This window comes from Typopeltis vanoorti, chromosome 10, assembly GCF_054136105.1.
Source record: "Typopeltis vanoorti isolate ZY-2024b chromosome 10, IOZ_Tvanoo_1.0, whole genome shotgun sequence".
Classification (NCBI taxonomy): domain Eukaryota; kingdom Metazoa; phylum Arthropoda; class Arachnida; order Uropygi; family Thelyphonidae; genus Typopeltis; species Typopeltis vanoorti.
In genome coordinates this window covers 31,531,386-31,549,349 of record NC_143558.1, presented here as the reverse complement: position 1 = coordinate 31,549,349, position 17,964 = coordinate 31,531,386, and the positions used below count along the sequence as shown (strand labels likewise).

Sequence of the window (17,964 nt, the reverse complement as noted above, 5' to 3'; positions counted from 1 at the left end):
GACTTTTTCTCCTGTGTGCTGGTAGTTTCCCTCTCCTTTTGTACATCCTGGAGATCTTTGTAGGCTTGAGGTGGATAACTCACTATCTGTTCCGTCACAAACCTTCAATAAGAGATTTCTTAATACCAAAATTAAACAAAGTGCCTTGTCTCTTATTCATATTAGAATTTAAATCTGTATTCATATTACTTTTAAAAAAATCACGGCACTCCGGTTTCAGAACAAACACGAATGCAATATGAACTTGCGAAGAAAGTATTCAGTATTACTAGATCTGAGAACCAGATACAGACTACCTTGATCTTCAATTTATCTGGGTATTGTTGTAATCAGCTTGCAGGCAATTTTTATGATCTGTCATAAACCGAGCTATTCTCTTTCCTGATTGTTGAAAGATTTCGATGTGTGAAAATTAACGATAATTCATGAATATTTCCATTTTTAAAAATATGCCGCTTGGTCATTGAGATTTGCTACACAGATGGCATTTCCTTCAGTTTTGAGAACAGAGGATATGCCACCATTGTCATAATCTGCTTGCAGGCAATTTTTATGACCCATCATAAACACCGGTATTCCCTTTCCCAAATGTTGAAAGGTTTTGATGTGTGAAAATTAACAATACACGGATGTTATTGGGCATTCTGGGTCTGAGCTCTTCAACATATTCATGAATATTATTCTCTTCAGAATATTTCTACTATAAAATATTTATTCATGAAAACTGCTTAGAAAACTAAAATGACAAATCTCGTGGAACACCTATTGACCTTCTGCAGAACACTAGTGTTCCATGGAACACAGTTTGAGAAACCCTGGTCTACATCATACCAAGATCAAGCTCTAAAGTGGCTCTGCCTCAAAAATCACCGTGCGACATCCGGAGAACTGAAATGGAACTGAGAAGAACAAACAGAGTTGTGGAAAGCTCTGTAGCTGTCAAGAGAAGACTCGTTCAACAGGGACTGATAGCCAGGTGCCCTAAAAAGAAGCCCTTGTTAACAAAAAAATAAATAAATAAATAGATTGGCTCGGTTAAATTGGTGCAAAGACCATGCCAAATGGACACCTGATCTGTGGAAAAGAGTAATTTTTTTTTCTGACGAGAAAAAGTTTAACCTGCAAAACAGTGAAATTCTCAACCAGTCAGATGATCAGGGACTGCATGTCATTTCATGGCGTTGGTTGCTTCATTTCACAAAAGGTTCAATGAATGCACAAGTGTACCAGAAAAATTTAGAAGAATTGCTACCTACTATCAGAGACAGCTTTACCATAATGACGAATTGCATATTTTAGGATGACTCTGCCCCTTGTCATAGGACAAAAAGTGTAAGAAATGCTATTATAATCCTAAAATGCATATGAGTTTAGTACCTGCAACAAAAGCTTTAGTTTTTGTTGCAGGTTAATAAGTGGGAAACAGTCCAGATCACAACCCTCATTGAGAATTTGTGGTACAAAATGGAGACTGAAATACACAAGAAGCCAAAAACACTTTGGGAACTCCTAGAGGCCATTACAAGGATATGAAACCATGAACTGAAAGTTTCATCCAGAGGAAATTGATTTTGTCAATGCCCTACCAATGACAAGCTGTAATAAAGGCAAGAGGACCAACGAAGTACTAAATAGCAAAAAGTGAATTTTTAGCTTTGAATGTTAGCAAAACTGTGTATTTAAACAAAATTTTGATACTAGTATTTGTTTTTCCAGTGAAAATATTAATGCCCATTCCATTAGTGTCCACAGCCAGCCTGGTTGGCTGAGTGGTTAGAGTGTCTGTTCTCCAGCCAAAAGACTGCGGATTCGAATCCTGGCATGGATGTTTGTGATTGTCTGTGAAAATACTAATAGTGGTTGTGGGCAGTAGATGGTGTTGGTGTAGTTGTGGTTGGTGGATTGAGTGGTGGAGACAGGGCTATAGAGTAGGTACCCTCTCTCGATGAGTCTTTGGACTCCCTGGAGGTCTCAAGTAGTAGTAGTAGTAATAATAATAATAATTTTGAAATATTTTTGCAAATTTGTCAAGTTTGTTGTCAATTCCTAATTATGCCACATCTTGTACTAAAAAGAGTCAAATATTATTCAAAAATAAAAATGGCATAATACCTTCTTCATTATTTGCGACAATTATTGTGTTATTATCCCTTTTCAAATAGGCATTCAAATTTAATTGCCAAAAAAACATGGTTATGGCAGGTGATGCAATTTCTATGAACGTGAAAACGTCCATTGTATAAACATTGCATAAAACATGCAGCCTTTTAATAACAGCAAATATTGAGCAACTTCTAAGTCATAGCTTATGAAAAATACTTACCATTTAGGTAACTGCTTTGAGTGAGAATGTAATGCACAACCAGTGAGGTAATGGATAAAGTGTAATTTGCTTGTAACTGTTTTAACCAACTCTCTTTCAGATCCACCCAGGATTTCAATTCTCCAGACATCATTTGCATCTCCAGTTCCATTCTGTAAAAATCAGTTGTCTGATATAGATATATATATATATAAAGACCATCCTAATTAACTAGTTATCTTATCTTTTTGGCACAAATCAGCTTGCTGATTTGGAATATCTGATTTGTAATTAATTAAAGCCATCACAATTACTAAAACTATCCAAACACATGACTAATTCAACAAAATAATAAGCTAGACTAATCACTGAGTTAGCTTGCTAATTAATTACTGCTAAGTGAAGCTGATGAATACATGCTTATGATAAATAAAAACACAATATTAATGACAATTATGCCCATTTTCTTATTTTCAGAAGCATTCAAAAGTAGACAGAATCTTATAGAATATTCACTATCTGAAGTGTTCTGAGGAAAATCTATGCATTTTCATTTAGAATATCTCTGAGCAAAATATTATTTATTAAATGATTCAATAGCTTTAATTTTTTCAATATCTAAAAGTTTGTTTAACTTAGAGATATTTGGAATGACTAATTACTAAGAAAGTCAATGAATAATATTCATGCCTATTAATATCATGCCATTCAATGAATAATATTCATGAACTTGCAATGCGTTACAAATGTGCAATTTACCCTTGCATTCTGTTGCACATTTAAAAGTGACTGCTAAACATGCTATTCTTCATAGTATGAATAACAAGTTTACTAGTCACTTTTTCAACATGTCCAACAGCTGAAAGGGTAATACATGGTTGTGGTATGTTGCAAGTTCAATACATGCATATAGCCAGATTGCTGGTCTGTGAAAAGGCAGCAATATACTAACAGGCACTGAAAAGATGCACTCTCAAGATTGGTACAAAAATTTCCATTGTGAAGAGTTCAGTTTAAAAACGTATCCTTTCTAAATATAATATTACATTATGTAAATTCCCATCTTCTACACTAAGGTTACAAGTTACATATATTATATTACATCATAGCTGTTAATTATGCATCCTCAACTGGAGTTATGCTGTTTTGAAAAAGTAAAATCCTGTGAATAGCTAACTAGTCCTAATGACAAGTTAAGCATTTACTTATTAAGCTTAGAAAATATTCTTTATACTCCTGAGATTGCAACCCATATAATTTCAATAGAAGGGCAGGTGTGGTGTTGTTATTTTGATTTCATCGCTATCCTTACTCTTGCAAAGGATAAGAGTCAATGTACTTCAAAGCTAACTCTTGTATATGTGTATATCTTTATTAACCAGTTATGTGGCAGTGTGGAAAGGGGGGGGGGAAGAATCCTAAAATATTATTTATATCCTTAATGAGATTCAAACTCATATTACTTCAATAAATGAGCAATTGTTCTTTTAACTGCACTAATTTGCACCATCATTACTCTTATAAAGGCTGATAGTTAATCACTTCAAAGCTGATTTACATAAGTGTCTGCACTTTAATCTAGCATTCTTATTCATGAACTGTGTAACATCAAATCTTTTGTGTTTAAAGCATCTCTTATACTGAAACAGAAAGAAAAAATCACATGAAGCTACATCCTTTAAGTATGGAGGACAATGTAAAGATATTTAAATATCTTTACATGATTTGTTTACAAAAGATATAGTTAGTTTAGTTAATTAAAATTGGAATAAAAGTTATGTACAAATATCATCATCATCAAATTCCTATTATATACCCTCAAGGGGCTTACAGGATATGATAGTACTACATGAAAAATTACATCATTACTAACTTCCTATCTACAATTTTCCTCCAATCAGTCTGTTACCTGTCAAGACTCAGACATTATCAGATCTTATATTTCTATCTTCTAAGACACTTTTTACTGTATCAATCCACCTATATCTTGGTCTTCCTCTGGGTCTTTTTCCTGCCAACCTGGCAGAGAACATTTCTTTTGCTAATATTTCCTCTTCCATTCTGTTTAAGTGGCCATACCACCTAAGATTAGCTCTGCTACCACATTCTTGGATGCTAACAATGTCATGTTCTTTCCTAATATCCTCATTTTTAATATGATATGGCCATTGATGCCATCTATTTACGACTCTAATCTTTCTCAGGACTCTCATATCTGCGGTCTCTTTAGTCAAGTGTTTTACTTCTGACCCAGCTCTCAGATCCATAAGTTAAAATTGGCTTGAATACTGTCTTGTATACAGCTAATTTAATGTTTTGGCTAATTTCTTTCTTATTCCATGTATATTTATTCAGTTGACTTCCTACCATACCAGCTTTGTTGATTCTGTTGTCTATTTCCATATTTAATTTACCATCTTCACTAAATATCATGCCTAAGTAGCTGAAATGTTTTACTTGTTCTATAGGTTCTCCATTCACAATGCAGTTGATATTTTCGATGTTTCTGCCTATTTTCATTGTCTTTGTCTTTTTAATGCTGACCTTCATACCATATATATTACAACAATTATTCACTTTAATCAGGAATCCTGCAAACTTGTAGTGGATTTATTTAGAAGTATAACATCATCCGCATAAAGCAAAGAGCTGAAAAAATAAAAAATAATGGTGCAAATATCATTATATTGATAAAATTGTTATCAAAATGATACATTCTTGTAATAAAAATATAGCTGCAGTGCTTGTAATTTTGATGCTGATGGATGACTAGCAAGGCCATTAAGCTTAACCATGCCTCATTTAAATCACTGGTGGAATTATTTTCCAATTTAGCAGCAACAACAAGAATGAGCAAGATGAACATACCTTCCTACATTGTTGAATTAAAATACCTATAGAAGTTTTTTATGCTGAGTACATAAAAATATAGTCATCAAGTGGAAAAGAAACTTAATTGTGCTACTAATAAATGTATCATGTCAAACAATACTAAAAACCTCTCTCTGCGAGTTGAGTAGACGATTTGAGAATATACACTACACATTGCATATGACCTATGACTGAGCATCTGCAGTGATCGCCAATACATGAAACCCATGATCTCCTCTAGCCCAGCTTGGGCAAATGAAGTAGCACTCGTCCACCCAAGCACTACCTCATTCGCCTTGCATTTGTAGCAGTCGTGATTCCCGAGAGCTGTAGGGTAGTCTCACCTTATGTGACTGCTAATTCATAAGTAGTATAGAAATAGAAGATATGACACAACATAAATAAAAAAATTAATTTCAATTAGGAAAAGATTTTTGAAAATTTTTCTAGTGTTTTTTTCCTTTTTTTTGGAGGAGCCCAATCCCCTTCAGAACTCAAACAATTTGCTCAAATGAACATGCTCTTAACCATGAATATGAGACCATCAAACATACTTTTATAAAAAATGGATACAGTATAAAAACCATTCACAAGATCCTCTACAAAGATACCACTAATAACAAAAAAGATTTCAAGAATGCTATTGCTATACCATATGTTAGAGGTATTTCAGAAAAAATAGACAGAACACTACACAAATACAACATCAAAACCACCTTTAAACCCCCGACAAAATTAAGACACCTACTCAGTTTGTCCAAGGATCCTCTGCCACACCTAGCCCACCCAGGGGTTTACAAAATACATTGCACATGTAACATACCATATATAGGGGAATCAGGGCGAACCATCCCAATCAGGAAGGATGAACACAAACGACACATAAAATACCTCCATTTTGGAAAAACCGGCCTTTCTGACCACGCACTCCAAACATACCACAGAATTGATTGGAAAGGTACCAAGTCCCTACACCGCACCAAAACCTCGTTCGAGCGGAAATTCAAGGAAGCATGTGAAATGCTCAAACATGATCTGAATCAGAATAAAAATGGTCTAACCATTCCAAGAATGTGGAGGACCCATCTGCAACCTTCATAGCAACCACAAAGAAAAATCTCAATACAAGAAGACTTGGTGAAGTGTTTTTTTTTCTTTTTTCCCTGAACATTCAATAGCAACCTGTACTGTATAAATCCAGTAAGATACGAAGATAATCGTAATATAACAAATAACAATATGAACTGTATAATTCCAGAAGAATCCTAGTACAAGAGGACTTTAGCAGAGTTTATTGTAGTTTTTATTGGTAATTTTTTTTTTATTACTAGAGGGCAGATTACGAAAAAACAGTGCTTCCCAAGCTTCTGGATGTCAGTGCCCCCTTTGCAAAAATTAAAATATTTCATGCTCCCCCCTCGAAAAAAAATCGTAATAGAGAGATATATTATTATAATATTTATTGTATTTATATTCAATACAAAACATACACAGCGAATATTGCAAAAATCAAATGCATATATTACATTTTTTGCCTCTTACCGTTTGGTTCTGAAGACAATGCAGGCTGTTCTGGTAAAATATGAAATACTGTCCTTTTTTTTGAGTCTGTTTCTGCTTCTTCTGATCGTTCGCAGGAATATTTTTTTTTTTTTTTTTTAATCAGCCACTTATCCATCTCAGGGTTAAATTTTTTAACGCAGAATAGATCAAATAATATCACCACTTACCGATACTGGCACACCACAGACTGATAACATGAAATTAGTGAATATTACCTGAATAAGAGAATCCCCGGACCAGGAACATTTTTTCTCTTTTGTGACTTTTCTCCCTTTACGGTAATTAAGCCTAATGCGAAACGCACAGCAAAGGCAGGTTATTAAAACGTGCATATGATTGGTGCGGTATTAACAAAAGATCATGCAACCGAAAGATAAAAGCATAGCTGACAATTGAATTGAAATGCTAACTCTCTTCAACCGAATTCCATATGTGAAACTGCCATAACATTCATTATATATATATATTACTTAGTTTTAACACTTTTAAGAATTTTAACACGTCCGGCTGAATTTTATTGCTGCCTTGGGAAATCGAACTCACACACATCTAATTAATAACAATAGTTTTTAATTAGATACTGTGTTTGCCCATGCAACATATGGTTTTGTTTCAGTCTATACAGCATAGTTTCTGTATGAGGGGACATGTGATTCATTAATTAGTGTGTTTTTATTCCAGTTGTCTCTAATTGCTCTATTTGTTGAGAAATATCTTACACAGACTCCTCATATCTTATTCACTGGCATAACAAAAGTACTTGTTTTTATTGCCTCTACAGTATAATGGCTGTTAGGGAGGGCATATTGTTTACCACTGCAAGCGAGTTACTATCTCCCCACATGAACTTGTTTAAGCTTTTTTTTCATGTGTGAAGTATATGCAAAACTTTTATTGGTAACAGAAAACTAGCTCGGATGACAGTGATAATATAAAACGAGTTTTGATATGTATATAAAGTCAATATCAACAGTCCCTGATTACGAAAGTTTGATGAAAGGGACAGGAAGATTTGGAGCTTCCCTGGAGAGCATTCAAAGTAAATACAATTAACCACTGCTTTGAAATGAAACATATGAATAAGCAATATTTACTAATATTCATTAAGCGCCAAAATACGCAAGAAGCAAAGTTTGTGAACCAACACCAATGTGTGAATTTTTCCATTAAAATATAAAAAATAACAAAAAACAAATAATAAATAATAAAAGTTAAATACGTTTCTTTTGAAATAAAAAAAATCTACTTAGTCTTAAAACATTTTAAATTTGTTTTCATTATTTCACAGACCCCCCCCTCCTCAACAAAACCTACGGCCCCAAGGGGTCCACGGCCCACAGTTGGGGAAGCGCTTCTGTATAAATCCAGAAGATAATCGTAATATAACAAATAACAATATGAACTGTATAATTCCAGAAGAATCCTAGAACACAAGGACTTTAGCAGAGTTTATTGTAGTTTTTATTGGTAATTTTTTTTTTATCACTAGAGGGCAGGCTACGTAAAAAGATTAGTTAACAACGTAGATGTAATTTACCTGTATAGAGTGCAACAGCATGTATCTTGGTTCTTATACACATGTATCCTGATGATGATGACCTCAATACAGGGGTCGAAACGTCAGGCTACTATTTTATTATTAATCAGAAAAATAATAGTTTCAACACGTGTGTTTTGTGTCCCTAAATTCATAAATATGAATGCTGATCACCGTGTAACCTTAAAAGAAAGAATTTTATTTCTTCAGTCATCCAATGTTGATTATGAATGAATGAAGAAATAAAATAATCAAGAACAATCAACAACAACCATGGGTTCAATGCCTGTAGGTGTCTAATGCCATCTTGATAAGATTCTTCCCTGCATTCTATTTTGTGCAAGATGACTCAGTTTGTGTATAGAGTTTCCATACCATTTGATGATGTCATTGCCCCATTCTCTGTTTGGTCTTCTTCTTTTGTTTTTTCCTTCAATCATTCCAAATAGCAACGGTTTTAATTTTCTCTCATCGTTCATTCTATATATATGGCCAAATAGATGTAGTTTCCATTGTGGAAACCTGTATCTTCAACAGCATGCTTCCACAATGCACGGTTTAGTGTCCATCTTTATAGCTCAGCTCTTCCATATTTTGTCCATGGCTTTTAAGATAGCTGTTGCTCTGGCTATTCTAATTCTTACCTCTTTTTTTGGATCCAAGTCATGCATCATGTGGCATCCAAGATATATGAAGTGTTCCACATTTTCCAGTTGAAATCCTTCAATGGCAACTTTATTCAATAACTCCTGCTGTCTGAATATCATTGTTTTAGTTTTTTTAAAATTGACATTTAGTCATATCTTTTTCCTTTTGTGTATAGTGTTTGCAGTGTCCTTGCTGTATCTTCTTCAATCAGGATGATGTCATCTGCAAAGCAGAGGTAGTTTATTCTCGTTCCATTTATTGAAATGCCTCCACCTTCTTCTTTAATCTTATCTAGTATCCTTCCCAGACGTGTGATGAAGATGGGTGTTGATATTGGGTCCCCTTGTCTTGTGCCTTGACTAGTGGCAAACCTCCAGTCACATCTGCTATCCTGACTGTTGCTTGTGCTTAGCTGTTTATATCTTTCAACAGGCAGATCAATTTATTGTCCATACCACAGGATTCCAAGACAGTCCATGTTATATTTTGGGTCAATATTATCAAATGCTTTTTGGAAGTCCACAAAACAGCAGTATACCTTTTTTTCTTTCTTCGAGCTTTCTCTGCTATTAGTCTTAGTGTGAGTATTTATTGCACTGTACTTCGATCTTTTCGAAATCCGGCTTGCTTATCAGGAAAAAGTACCTCCATATGACCCTGTAAAATTCGATACAGCATGAATTTTCTCCAATTTTTTATTTCATCGATTTTTACAGAGGTCACATCTAGAAAGCTTGAAAAATAAACTTTGTTATTGTAAATAGAATACTAAAAGCTTATGTATAAAGCCCAAAGGGAATTAGCTTGCTCGCTTGCATAAACAAGGAATGTTAAAATGGTAAAACCGAGGACAATGCCTTGCCATTGGAATGTTATTTGATGTTAGAGCTCTGATTGTAGTGTAAGAGAGCTCTTTTGCTTACAAGTTCAGTCTAAGACCACCTTCAAGGTTAGTGGCGGCTTGAATCAAACATAGCTCCACAGTCAGGTAAAACAGATTAAAGATGTATGAAAGGGGAGAAAAGAGAAGTCGGCTGAAATGTTAGATCAAAAGAATCAAAGGAGTCACAAGGAGATATTCGGGAGTTTCAATCCTTAACCCAAGGTTCCCTGGAAGACGGGATATAAGGCAAGGATCTTCGATGGACAGGATCGACTAGTTTTGGCTGGAACACAGAGAAGTCCAAAGGAGGTAGAGGAGGAGAAAGGAGAAACGTCAAAGATCAAAAGGAAATGACGGTAAACAGAAGCAATTAGCCACGGAGGAACCAAGCCGAGCCAGGCCAGATGCCTTGCTGCTTTGACGAATCTGAGTACGTTCTGACCACTGGACCATTTGCCCGAGTTTCCAGAAGCAGGGAAATCGCATTCCAACCCCGCCAACTGATCTGACTGAATTGCCAGCGCTCCAAGAACCTCTGAGGAAAGAAAAACAAAAAACCCAAGACGGAGAAGAATCTGAGGACTGAATCAAACTGCGAAGATGTGCGCTAAGGAAGTGAAGAATAAATGTGAGTCATTTGTTACATATTATTTTTGTATGTGATGTAAAAGAACTCTCTTAGATGGACTGCTAAGTTATAGTGCTAAGATATATATATATATGTCTGAGAGTAAATCGATGCAAATTTATGGTTGGAATTATTAAGTGTATAGACCAGAGCATTGCTATTTCCTAAGAAGTAACTGGGCAAAAAGTTTAATTGTTAATTGTAAGGAATGCTAAAGTATTATATTGCTTAATTGTAGAACTGCTATAGCAATTATGATCTATGATAATTAGCTAAAAATAAGAGTTATAAATCAGTTGCAATGATTCTTGTAAAGTTATTGTATTTTTGCGAGAAATTGCTATAGGAATTGTCATACTTAGCATAACTTAAACTAATAATTAGAAGAAGCAATTTTCAGTTTTTGTATGTATTGTATACTCAAACATAGTGCTAATAAACATGTTTGTTATTTATATCCAAGGAGTGCTGCCTGATCTTAATATGCAATGCACTGTTTCCAAAATAAACTCGTTCCTGTGAGCAGGGAAATAAATGATAGATAGGATAAGGAGTGCATAGAAAGCCACAACTGTAATTTAATTAAGAGAGGATTTTGTGTTAGATTAGGACCTAGTTGAAGCTACTATTTCTTATACTACAAGGAGGCCTAGTGGCACAGTCTTTAATAAATAATAAATTTCTAGTGCTCTCAGGTATAAGAATATAGAGTCACGGAAGGTAGAGTAAGAGATAGAACAAAAATTTAAGAAATTAATAATACAGCATAAAATAGATAACCCCACCATTTACAATGGCACAATAAGAATACAGTTTACAACCCTTCAGGCATTCTGTAAGTATTTTCATCAGCACTTTGCCAAGATGACTCATTAGTGCAATAGTTCTGTAATTGGTGCATTCTAAATACTGCCTTTCTTATGAAGAACAAGGAAGACCGATTTTTTCCACTCTTCGGGAGCATACCCTGATCTCCATATTTCATTGCATAGCTTATGCATTTCTTTTACAACCAATTCTCCCCCATATTTTAGCATCTCACCTATTATGTTGTCATTTCCAGGACTCTTGTTGTTCTTGAGATGTTTTATAGCCTTATTCATCTCCTCTTCCAAGATGTAATTTTCAAAGATCTCTGCTGGTAGAGAGATTACTTTTAGTTCTTTGATTACTTCTGTTGCAGTATTATTTAGCTGATTTTTTATACAGTTCACTGTAATATCTTGTCCATTAACACTTTACCATCTTCATCTTTGACTGCTACTGATCTTGTTTGCCACTTCCTACTGACATTTTATAAATTTATACACCTCTCTAGTTTTGTGTTCTCCATAGTACTGTTCAATGTCTTTTCATTGGTCCTCCAGCCATTTGGCTTTATCAGATCTTGCTGCATTCCATACTTCATTGCATTTTTGATGGTATAACTGGTCTGCTGCTTCTGAATTCTCTCTTTTAAGTTTCAGTTCTCTTTCTTTTGTACCAATTTCATGGTTTCCTGAGTTATCCATTTCTTATTGATCTTCTCGTTTTCAGGAATTACTTCCTCTACTGCTTTTTTTAGTACTGTAGTCAGTTGTTCTGCTCTTGTGTTTATATTCTGTTTTTCACTTATGGTCTTAAGCTTAGTTTCCAGTATGTTTTGATATGCTGTTCTTAGCCTGCTTTCATTCAGTCTTGAGATTATCTCTAGCTTTTTTGTATTTCTGTTTCAGTTTTATTCTTATATTCTCAATCACTAAGCTGTGGTCTGAATCAATATCAGCTCCTTGGAATGATCTGCGCTGTTGAACTGATGTTCACCATTTCTTATCTATTAATATCAGGTCGATCATATTCCAATGCCTGCCATCGAAGGAGTGCCATGTCTATTTATGACAATCTTTTTGTTGGAATTTGGTATTACAAATCATCAAGTTGTTATCAGTGGCAAATTCCAGAAGCATCTCTCCACATTCATTTCTTTTTCCATATCAAAATTTTCCCATAACCTTTTCCCATCCTGTGTTATTTCTGCCAATCTTTGCATTCCAGTCTCCTCCAATGATGAGTATATCCTGCTTCGGTACCTCATCAATTTCTAGTTGTAGACCTCTGTAAAATCTCTCAATGACTTCATCTGCACTCTCTGCAGCGGGCACATATACTTGAATGGTCATGATATTAAATGGATGGGCACTGAATCTTGCAACTATTATCCTTTCACTAAGTGTTTTGTATCCTATCATTGCCTGATAGGCCTTGTTACTTAGCAGGAAACCTACGCCTGCTTCATGCTTACTTTCATTTCCTGACTAGAGAACTCTTCCATCATTTGTTTCTCCTGACAGTGTCCATCTCATTTCTGAAATACCCAAAATGTTGGGTGGCATCTGTATTTCTTCATTTCTTCTTGAAGCAACTGCAATTTTCCAGTTGCCCATAGTGTACGGACATTCCATGTACCTATTGATATTCCATCCTTTACAGACTCAAGTTTTATTTTTTTTGTCTTTGTTTTCAGTAGCTGATTTTTCAATCCAACTCTGATTGCTCGATTGGGGATGCAGACCTCATTTGACCGGTCGACATCCAAGCCGGCATCAGTTTTTTTCTCTTGTTCTTTGGTCAGATTTCAATCGTATTTTATTTTTACTGTCAGTACATTGACACTTATCTGACAAATCCTCAGTCTTCCTTGAAGAGCTCAGGAGAGATGTAAGAAGGAGCATATAGGTTATGTTTAGGCTTAAGGTGGCCTAAGCTCACCTTGATGTAGATTGGACTTCTGAGGCAATTTATAGAGTTACTGAGGTTGTCTGCTAACCCACCACATCCTGTTAGTATTGATGCTTATAGTCTGAAACTGCTTATTGGCTACTATTCGCAGCTAGCCACCATCTCTGGTGGTCATTCGCCAATCTACAACTTGGGGACCCATCCAGTGGCATGTAGCCAGTGGTGAGCTATGGAATTTTAACAAAGGGCTCACATCGTAAAGCCAAAAAAAAAAAAAAAAAAAAACTACACTAACAGCATTTATCGCCGACCGCCACCATTAGTATTTCCAGAGACAATCACAAACATCCATTCCCACAGTGGGATATTTGAGAACACTAATGGATGTATGTGGGATGTTTATAAGCAAAATAAATTTGTTTTGTTTGCGATAGACGATTTTATGACAAACAATCTATAAATAATACATAAATATTATCTAAACACAATAATATTGAAATACGTTATATTTCTCTTTTGTTTTTATACTTCAAGTGATAATCAACAGTACCAATCAAGGGACATTATTTTTTACTAAGTAATTTAAGGAAATTACAACGTCACTAGGATATACATTAAAATAAATTTTAATATACTTCAATATTTCAGCAACGTCACATTGCCATTTTCAAGAAACTTAAGAACGAGACACGTGCAGGCAGGCACAACAAACAGTAAATGAGGAAGAAGCAGGAAGCTATTATTTCTCCTAAAGTGCTGATGATGCCCCCTAGCGGGCAATGTTGGTATTCTTGGGCGATTGGGCTGAAGGTCTTCTGATGTAGGTTTCCCAAATTTGAGGCAGTCTCATGTAGCCAAATTTGTTGAGGTTCAGATTGTTTCTTAGGGCTGAAGCTAATTCCATGAAAAGCCTTTCATACTTGTATTTACTACGGTGTACTATTGTGGCTTTCTTCCACCGTATTCTATGGCAAGCATTCAGTGCATGGCCAGCAAGTCCAGAGTGGCTGTATTGGTGAAACCGGATGTAGTCCTTGTGTTCTGAAATTCTGATATTGGCTGTCCTGCCTGTTTGGCCAAAGTAGGACAGCTTACAGCCGCAAGGGACCTGGTATACACCAGGTAGGTCTAGGGGGGGGGGGGAAGGTTGGTCTTTAGTAGAGAGGATAAGGGATGCCAATTTTTTATATGGTCTGTAACAAGAAGTTGAGTCATGTTTTTTTAGGATTTTTGTAATTTTTTCCGAGGTGCCTTGGATAAAAGGTATGTGATGGATTTAGAGTAATCCTTGTTGTGAAAGGGGGGGGGGGACTGTGGTTTACTGGTTTCAATATTTTTTGGATTTTTTTGGGGGGGGGTAATTCTCAACACTTTCTCAGCCAATGGAAATTGGCTGAGAAAGTGTTGAGAATGTGGTTTAGTTTTGTGGTTAGGGCACTGTCATTTGAACAGATAAGTTTAGCCCTGTTGTCTAGTGTCTTAATGACTCCATATCGTTGTGCAGAGGGGTGGTGGGATTATTGGTGAATGTATCTGCCTGTATGGGTGGGTTTTCTATAGACTGAGAAAACCAAGGTTCCATCAGGCTGGTGGGTGACTAGTGTGTCTAAGAAAGGAAAGCAGTTGTTTTTTTCTTCTTCCAGGGTGAATTTGATTCTGGGGTGTTGGTTGTTTATATGTGTTAGGAAGGAGAGGAGTGCATCGGAGCCATGTGGCCAAATAGCGAACACATCATCAACATAGCGAAGCCAAATGGTTGGTTTCTGTGGGGCAGAGTTTAAGGGTTTCTCTTCAAAAGTCTCCATATAAAAGTTGGCCATGGGTGGGGAAAGTGGAGAACCCATGGCTGCCCCCTCTATTTGTTTGTAGAATTTTCCTTGCTAAACAAAATAGCCCGAGTTCACTGTGAACTGAAAAAGGGCTGTGATATCGGGAGGAAATTTAGCTTGGATTAGCTCTAAGGATTCTTTGAGTGGGACATTTGTGAATAAGGAGGAGACATCAAAACGGACTATTATGTCAGTGTGTTTGAGTGTAAGGTTTTCTATGCTGGCTTTGAAGTGGGCTGAGTTTTTTATGTGTGAAGGTGTTGCCAGTATAGTGTGAGAGAGCTTTGGCCAAATGTTTAGCTAGTTTGTATGTGGGGGAATCAATACCATCCACTATGGGATGTAATGGCACATTTTCCTGATGTATTTTTGGGAGTCCATAAATACAGGGGGTATGGAGTTAAATGGTTTTAATTTTTTAGTGATTTCCACAGGTCAAGAAGTGACCTTCTTAAGGAGACTGTGGAGTTTTCTAATTTGTGAGTGGTGGGATTGTACTCGATAGGAAGGTAAGTTGCCCGATCTAACAATAAAGGTTTCAGCATACCTGTGTAATCCTTTTGGTTAAGCAATACTGTGGCGTTCCCTTTATCCGCTTTGGTGATTATTATTTTCTTGTTTTTCTTTAATTCCAGTAGAGATTTAATTTCCTTGCTGGGCATGTTGGCTTTTGGTGGTTTAGCTTTGGTCAGAACACAAGCTACATCCAGTCTAATATCGTTGGCGACGTTGTTTGGAAGGTGTCATATCCCGCGTTCAATTCTTATCATATCATCTTCGGCAGGTATTCTTCTGGGCGCAATGGCCAAGTTTTGGCCACATGCGAGGGCGTCGAGTGCGTCAGGTTTTACACTAATTGACGAAAGGTTGACTATTGTTTCAATAAGAAATTATGGTTTCGAGATCAAGTTCTTTTTTAAATTTTCAAATTTTTTGATGTGTCGATCTCGTACTTTTATACGACATCTCATGTACTGCAGCAGAGAAATTCTTTCTCTGCTGCAGTGCATGAGATGTCGTATAAAATGGACCAAATTTCGTGGCTTAAGGTGCTTGAAAGGTCATCTTCGAGTGCCTGTATAGCTGCGTTTGCATCATTCAGGAAACAGCGAGTCACGGCAATTTGTTCTCTGAGTAATGCTTGGCTGGCACGGTTATAAATACGAAGCGCCTTTTGCAAAGAGAAACAGCGCTTGAAATTCACACAGTTAGGAATTACCTGGTTATGCCGGCAGCGTTTTAGGAAGGGGAGACGATTCAGTTGTCTTGATAGCTTTAACTTCATTTTACTGCAATGGTGTGCTTTACGTGCGATATCATCTCCGTGGATTATCGTAATTCTCGTGGAAAGGCTTAGACATTGGTTATGGATTTTTTGCTAAGTAATTTAAGGAAATTATAACGTCACTAGGATATACATTAAAATAAATTTTAATATACTTTTAATATACTGCCATTTTCAAGAAACTTAAGAACAAGACATGTGCACGCAGGTACAACAAACAGTAAATGAGGAAGAAGCGGGAAGCTATTATTTCTCCTAAAGTCCTGATGGTGCCCCTTAGCAGGCAATGTTGGTATTCTTGTATACCAGTTCCTTTGCAGCTGTAAGCTGTCCTACTTTGGCCAAACAGGCAGGACAGCCAATATCAGAATTTCAGAACACAAGGACTACATCCGGTTTCACCAGTACAGCCACTCTGGTCTTGCTGACCATGCACTGGATACCTGCCATAGAATACGGTGGAAGAAAGCCACGATAGTACACCGTAGTAAATACAAGTATGAAAGGCTTTTCATGGAATCAGCTTCAGCCCTAAGAAACAATCCAAACCTCAACAAATTTGGCTGCATGAGACTGCCTCAAATTTGGGAAACCTACATCAAAAGACCTTCAGCCCAATCACCCAAGAATATCAACATGAAAAAATATATATATATATCATTTTTAAACTTATAGAACTGTATTTGGCCTTCATGAAAACAGGATTCTTATCTTAAACTTGTAGAACTGTTTCTGAATGTTCATAATGGTGAAAACGAATAAAATAATTTAAATTATTATTAAATAATTTAATAATTTAAATAAATTATTTAATAATAAGCTTTACTTTTTTGGATAATTTTTTTTTTACAGTCAGTTACCCATTACTTTGCAAAAGAAAATGAGCAGAAGAAAAGCAGAAGGTGATAGCAAGCGCCAGTTTAACGAACTGTGGGGAAATGAGTTCTTATTTATTGTGGGTCCTTCAGGAAAACCGTTGTGCATTGTTTGTGAAAGCACTCTCTTAGATAATAGAAGACATGATCTTAACAGACACTATAGAAAACATCAAACTGAATTAGAAGAAAAACTGAAGTTAGTTCCTTGGTCTGAGTTGCAGAAAGAATATATGGTTAAAAAAAAGGAAGAAATAAAAAAAAGAGACAAAATATATTTGTGAAACGAATTATATATTTGTGAAATTTCCTTTGTGTTGGCTAAAAAGCACAAGCCTTTCTCTGATGGAGAGGAAGTTGTTAAGCCCTGTCTCGCCATAAAACAGTCGATCAGCTGGCAATCACACACACACACAACCCAAACATCCTCATTACGAAAGCCTTGCTGATGATCTGTTAAATTTTAGGAATAAACCTACTATACGTAAATAAAAAGGAAAGATATTGTATAAAAAAAATATATAAACACACACATATAAATACACTGAATAATTGCAGGTTTCAGTAATCAGCAAATTAGTTGAGCGGGAAAGAACTTGACATACGCGTTCAAAATGAAAAAATTTTTAAATTTACAGAACTATATTAAGCCTTCATGAAAACAGAAATCAAATCTTATCTTAAACTTAAAGAACTGTTAATAAAAACATATACGTTCGAAAACACGGGATTGTTCAGTCACATCGAATCAGAAATTCATCGAATGTTACGACACGAGAGTCAGCTGTAAACTGATTGAGTAACTGCTGAAGCATGTCAGCATTT

The 17,964-nt window shown here is 35.8% G+C and overlaps 1 protein-coding gene across 1 annotated transcript in view; it reads right to left on the bottom strand.

The window, feature by feature from the left end:
* Nucleotides 1–17,964, bottom strand: part of tw (Protein O-mannosyl-transferase 2) — a 303,353-nt gene that overhangs the window by 111,290 nt on the left and 174,099 nt on the right. Inside the window, exon 13 of the mRNA XM_090399620.1 lies at nucleotides 2,324–2,475. Within this exon, the coding sequence (XP_090255746.1) occupies nucleotides 2,324–2,475 (152 nt within the window). The remainder of the gene's footprint in view (nucleotides 1–2,323; nucleotides 2,476–17,964) is intronic.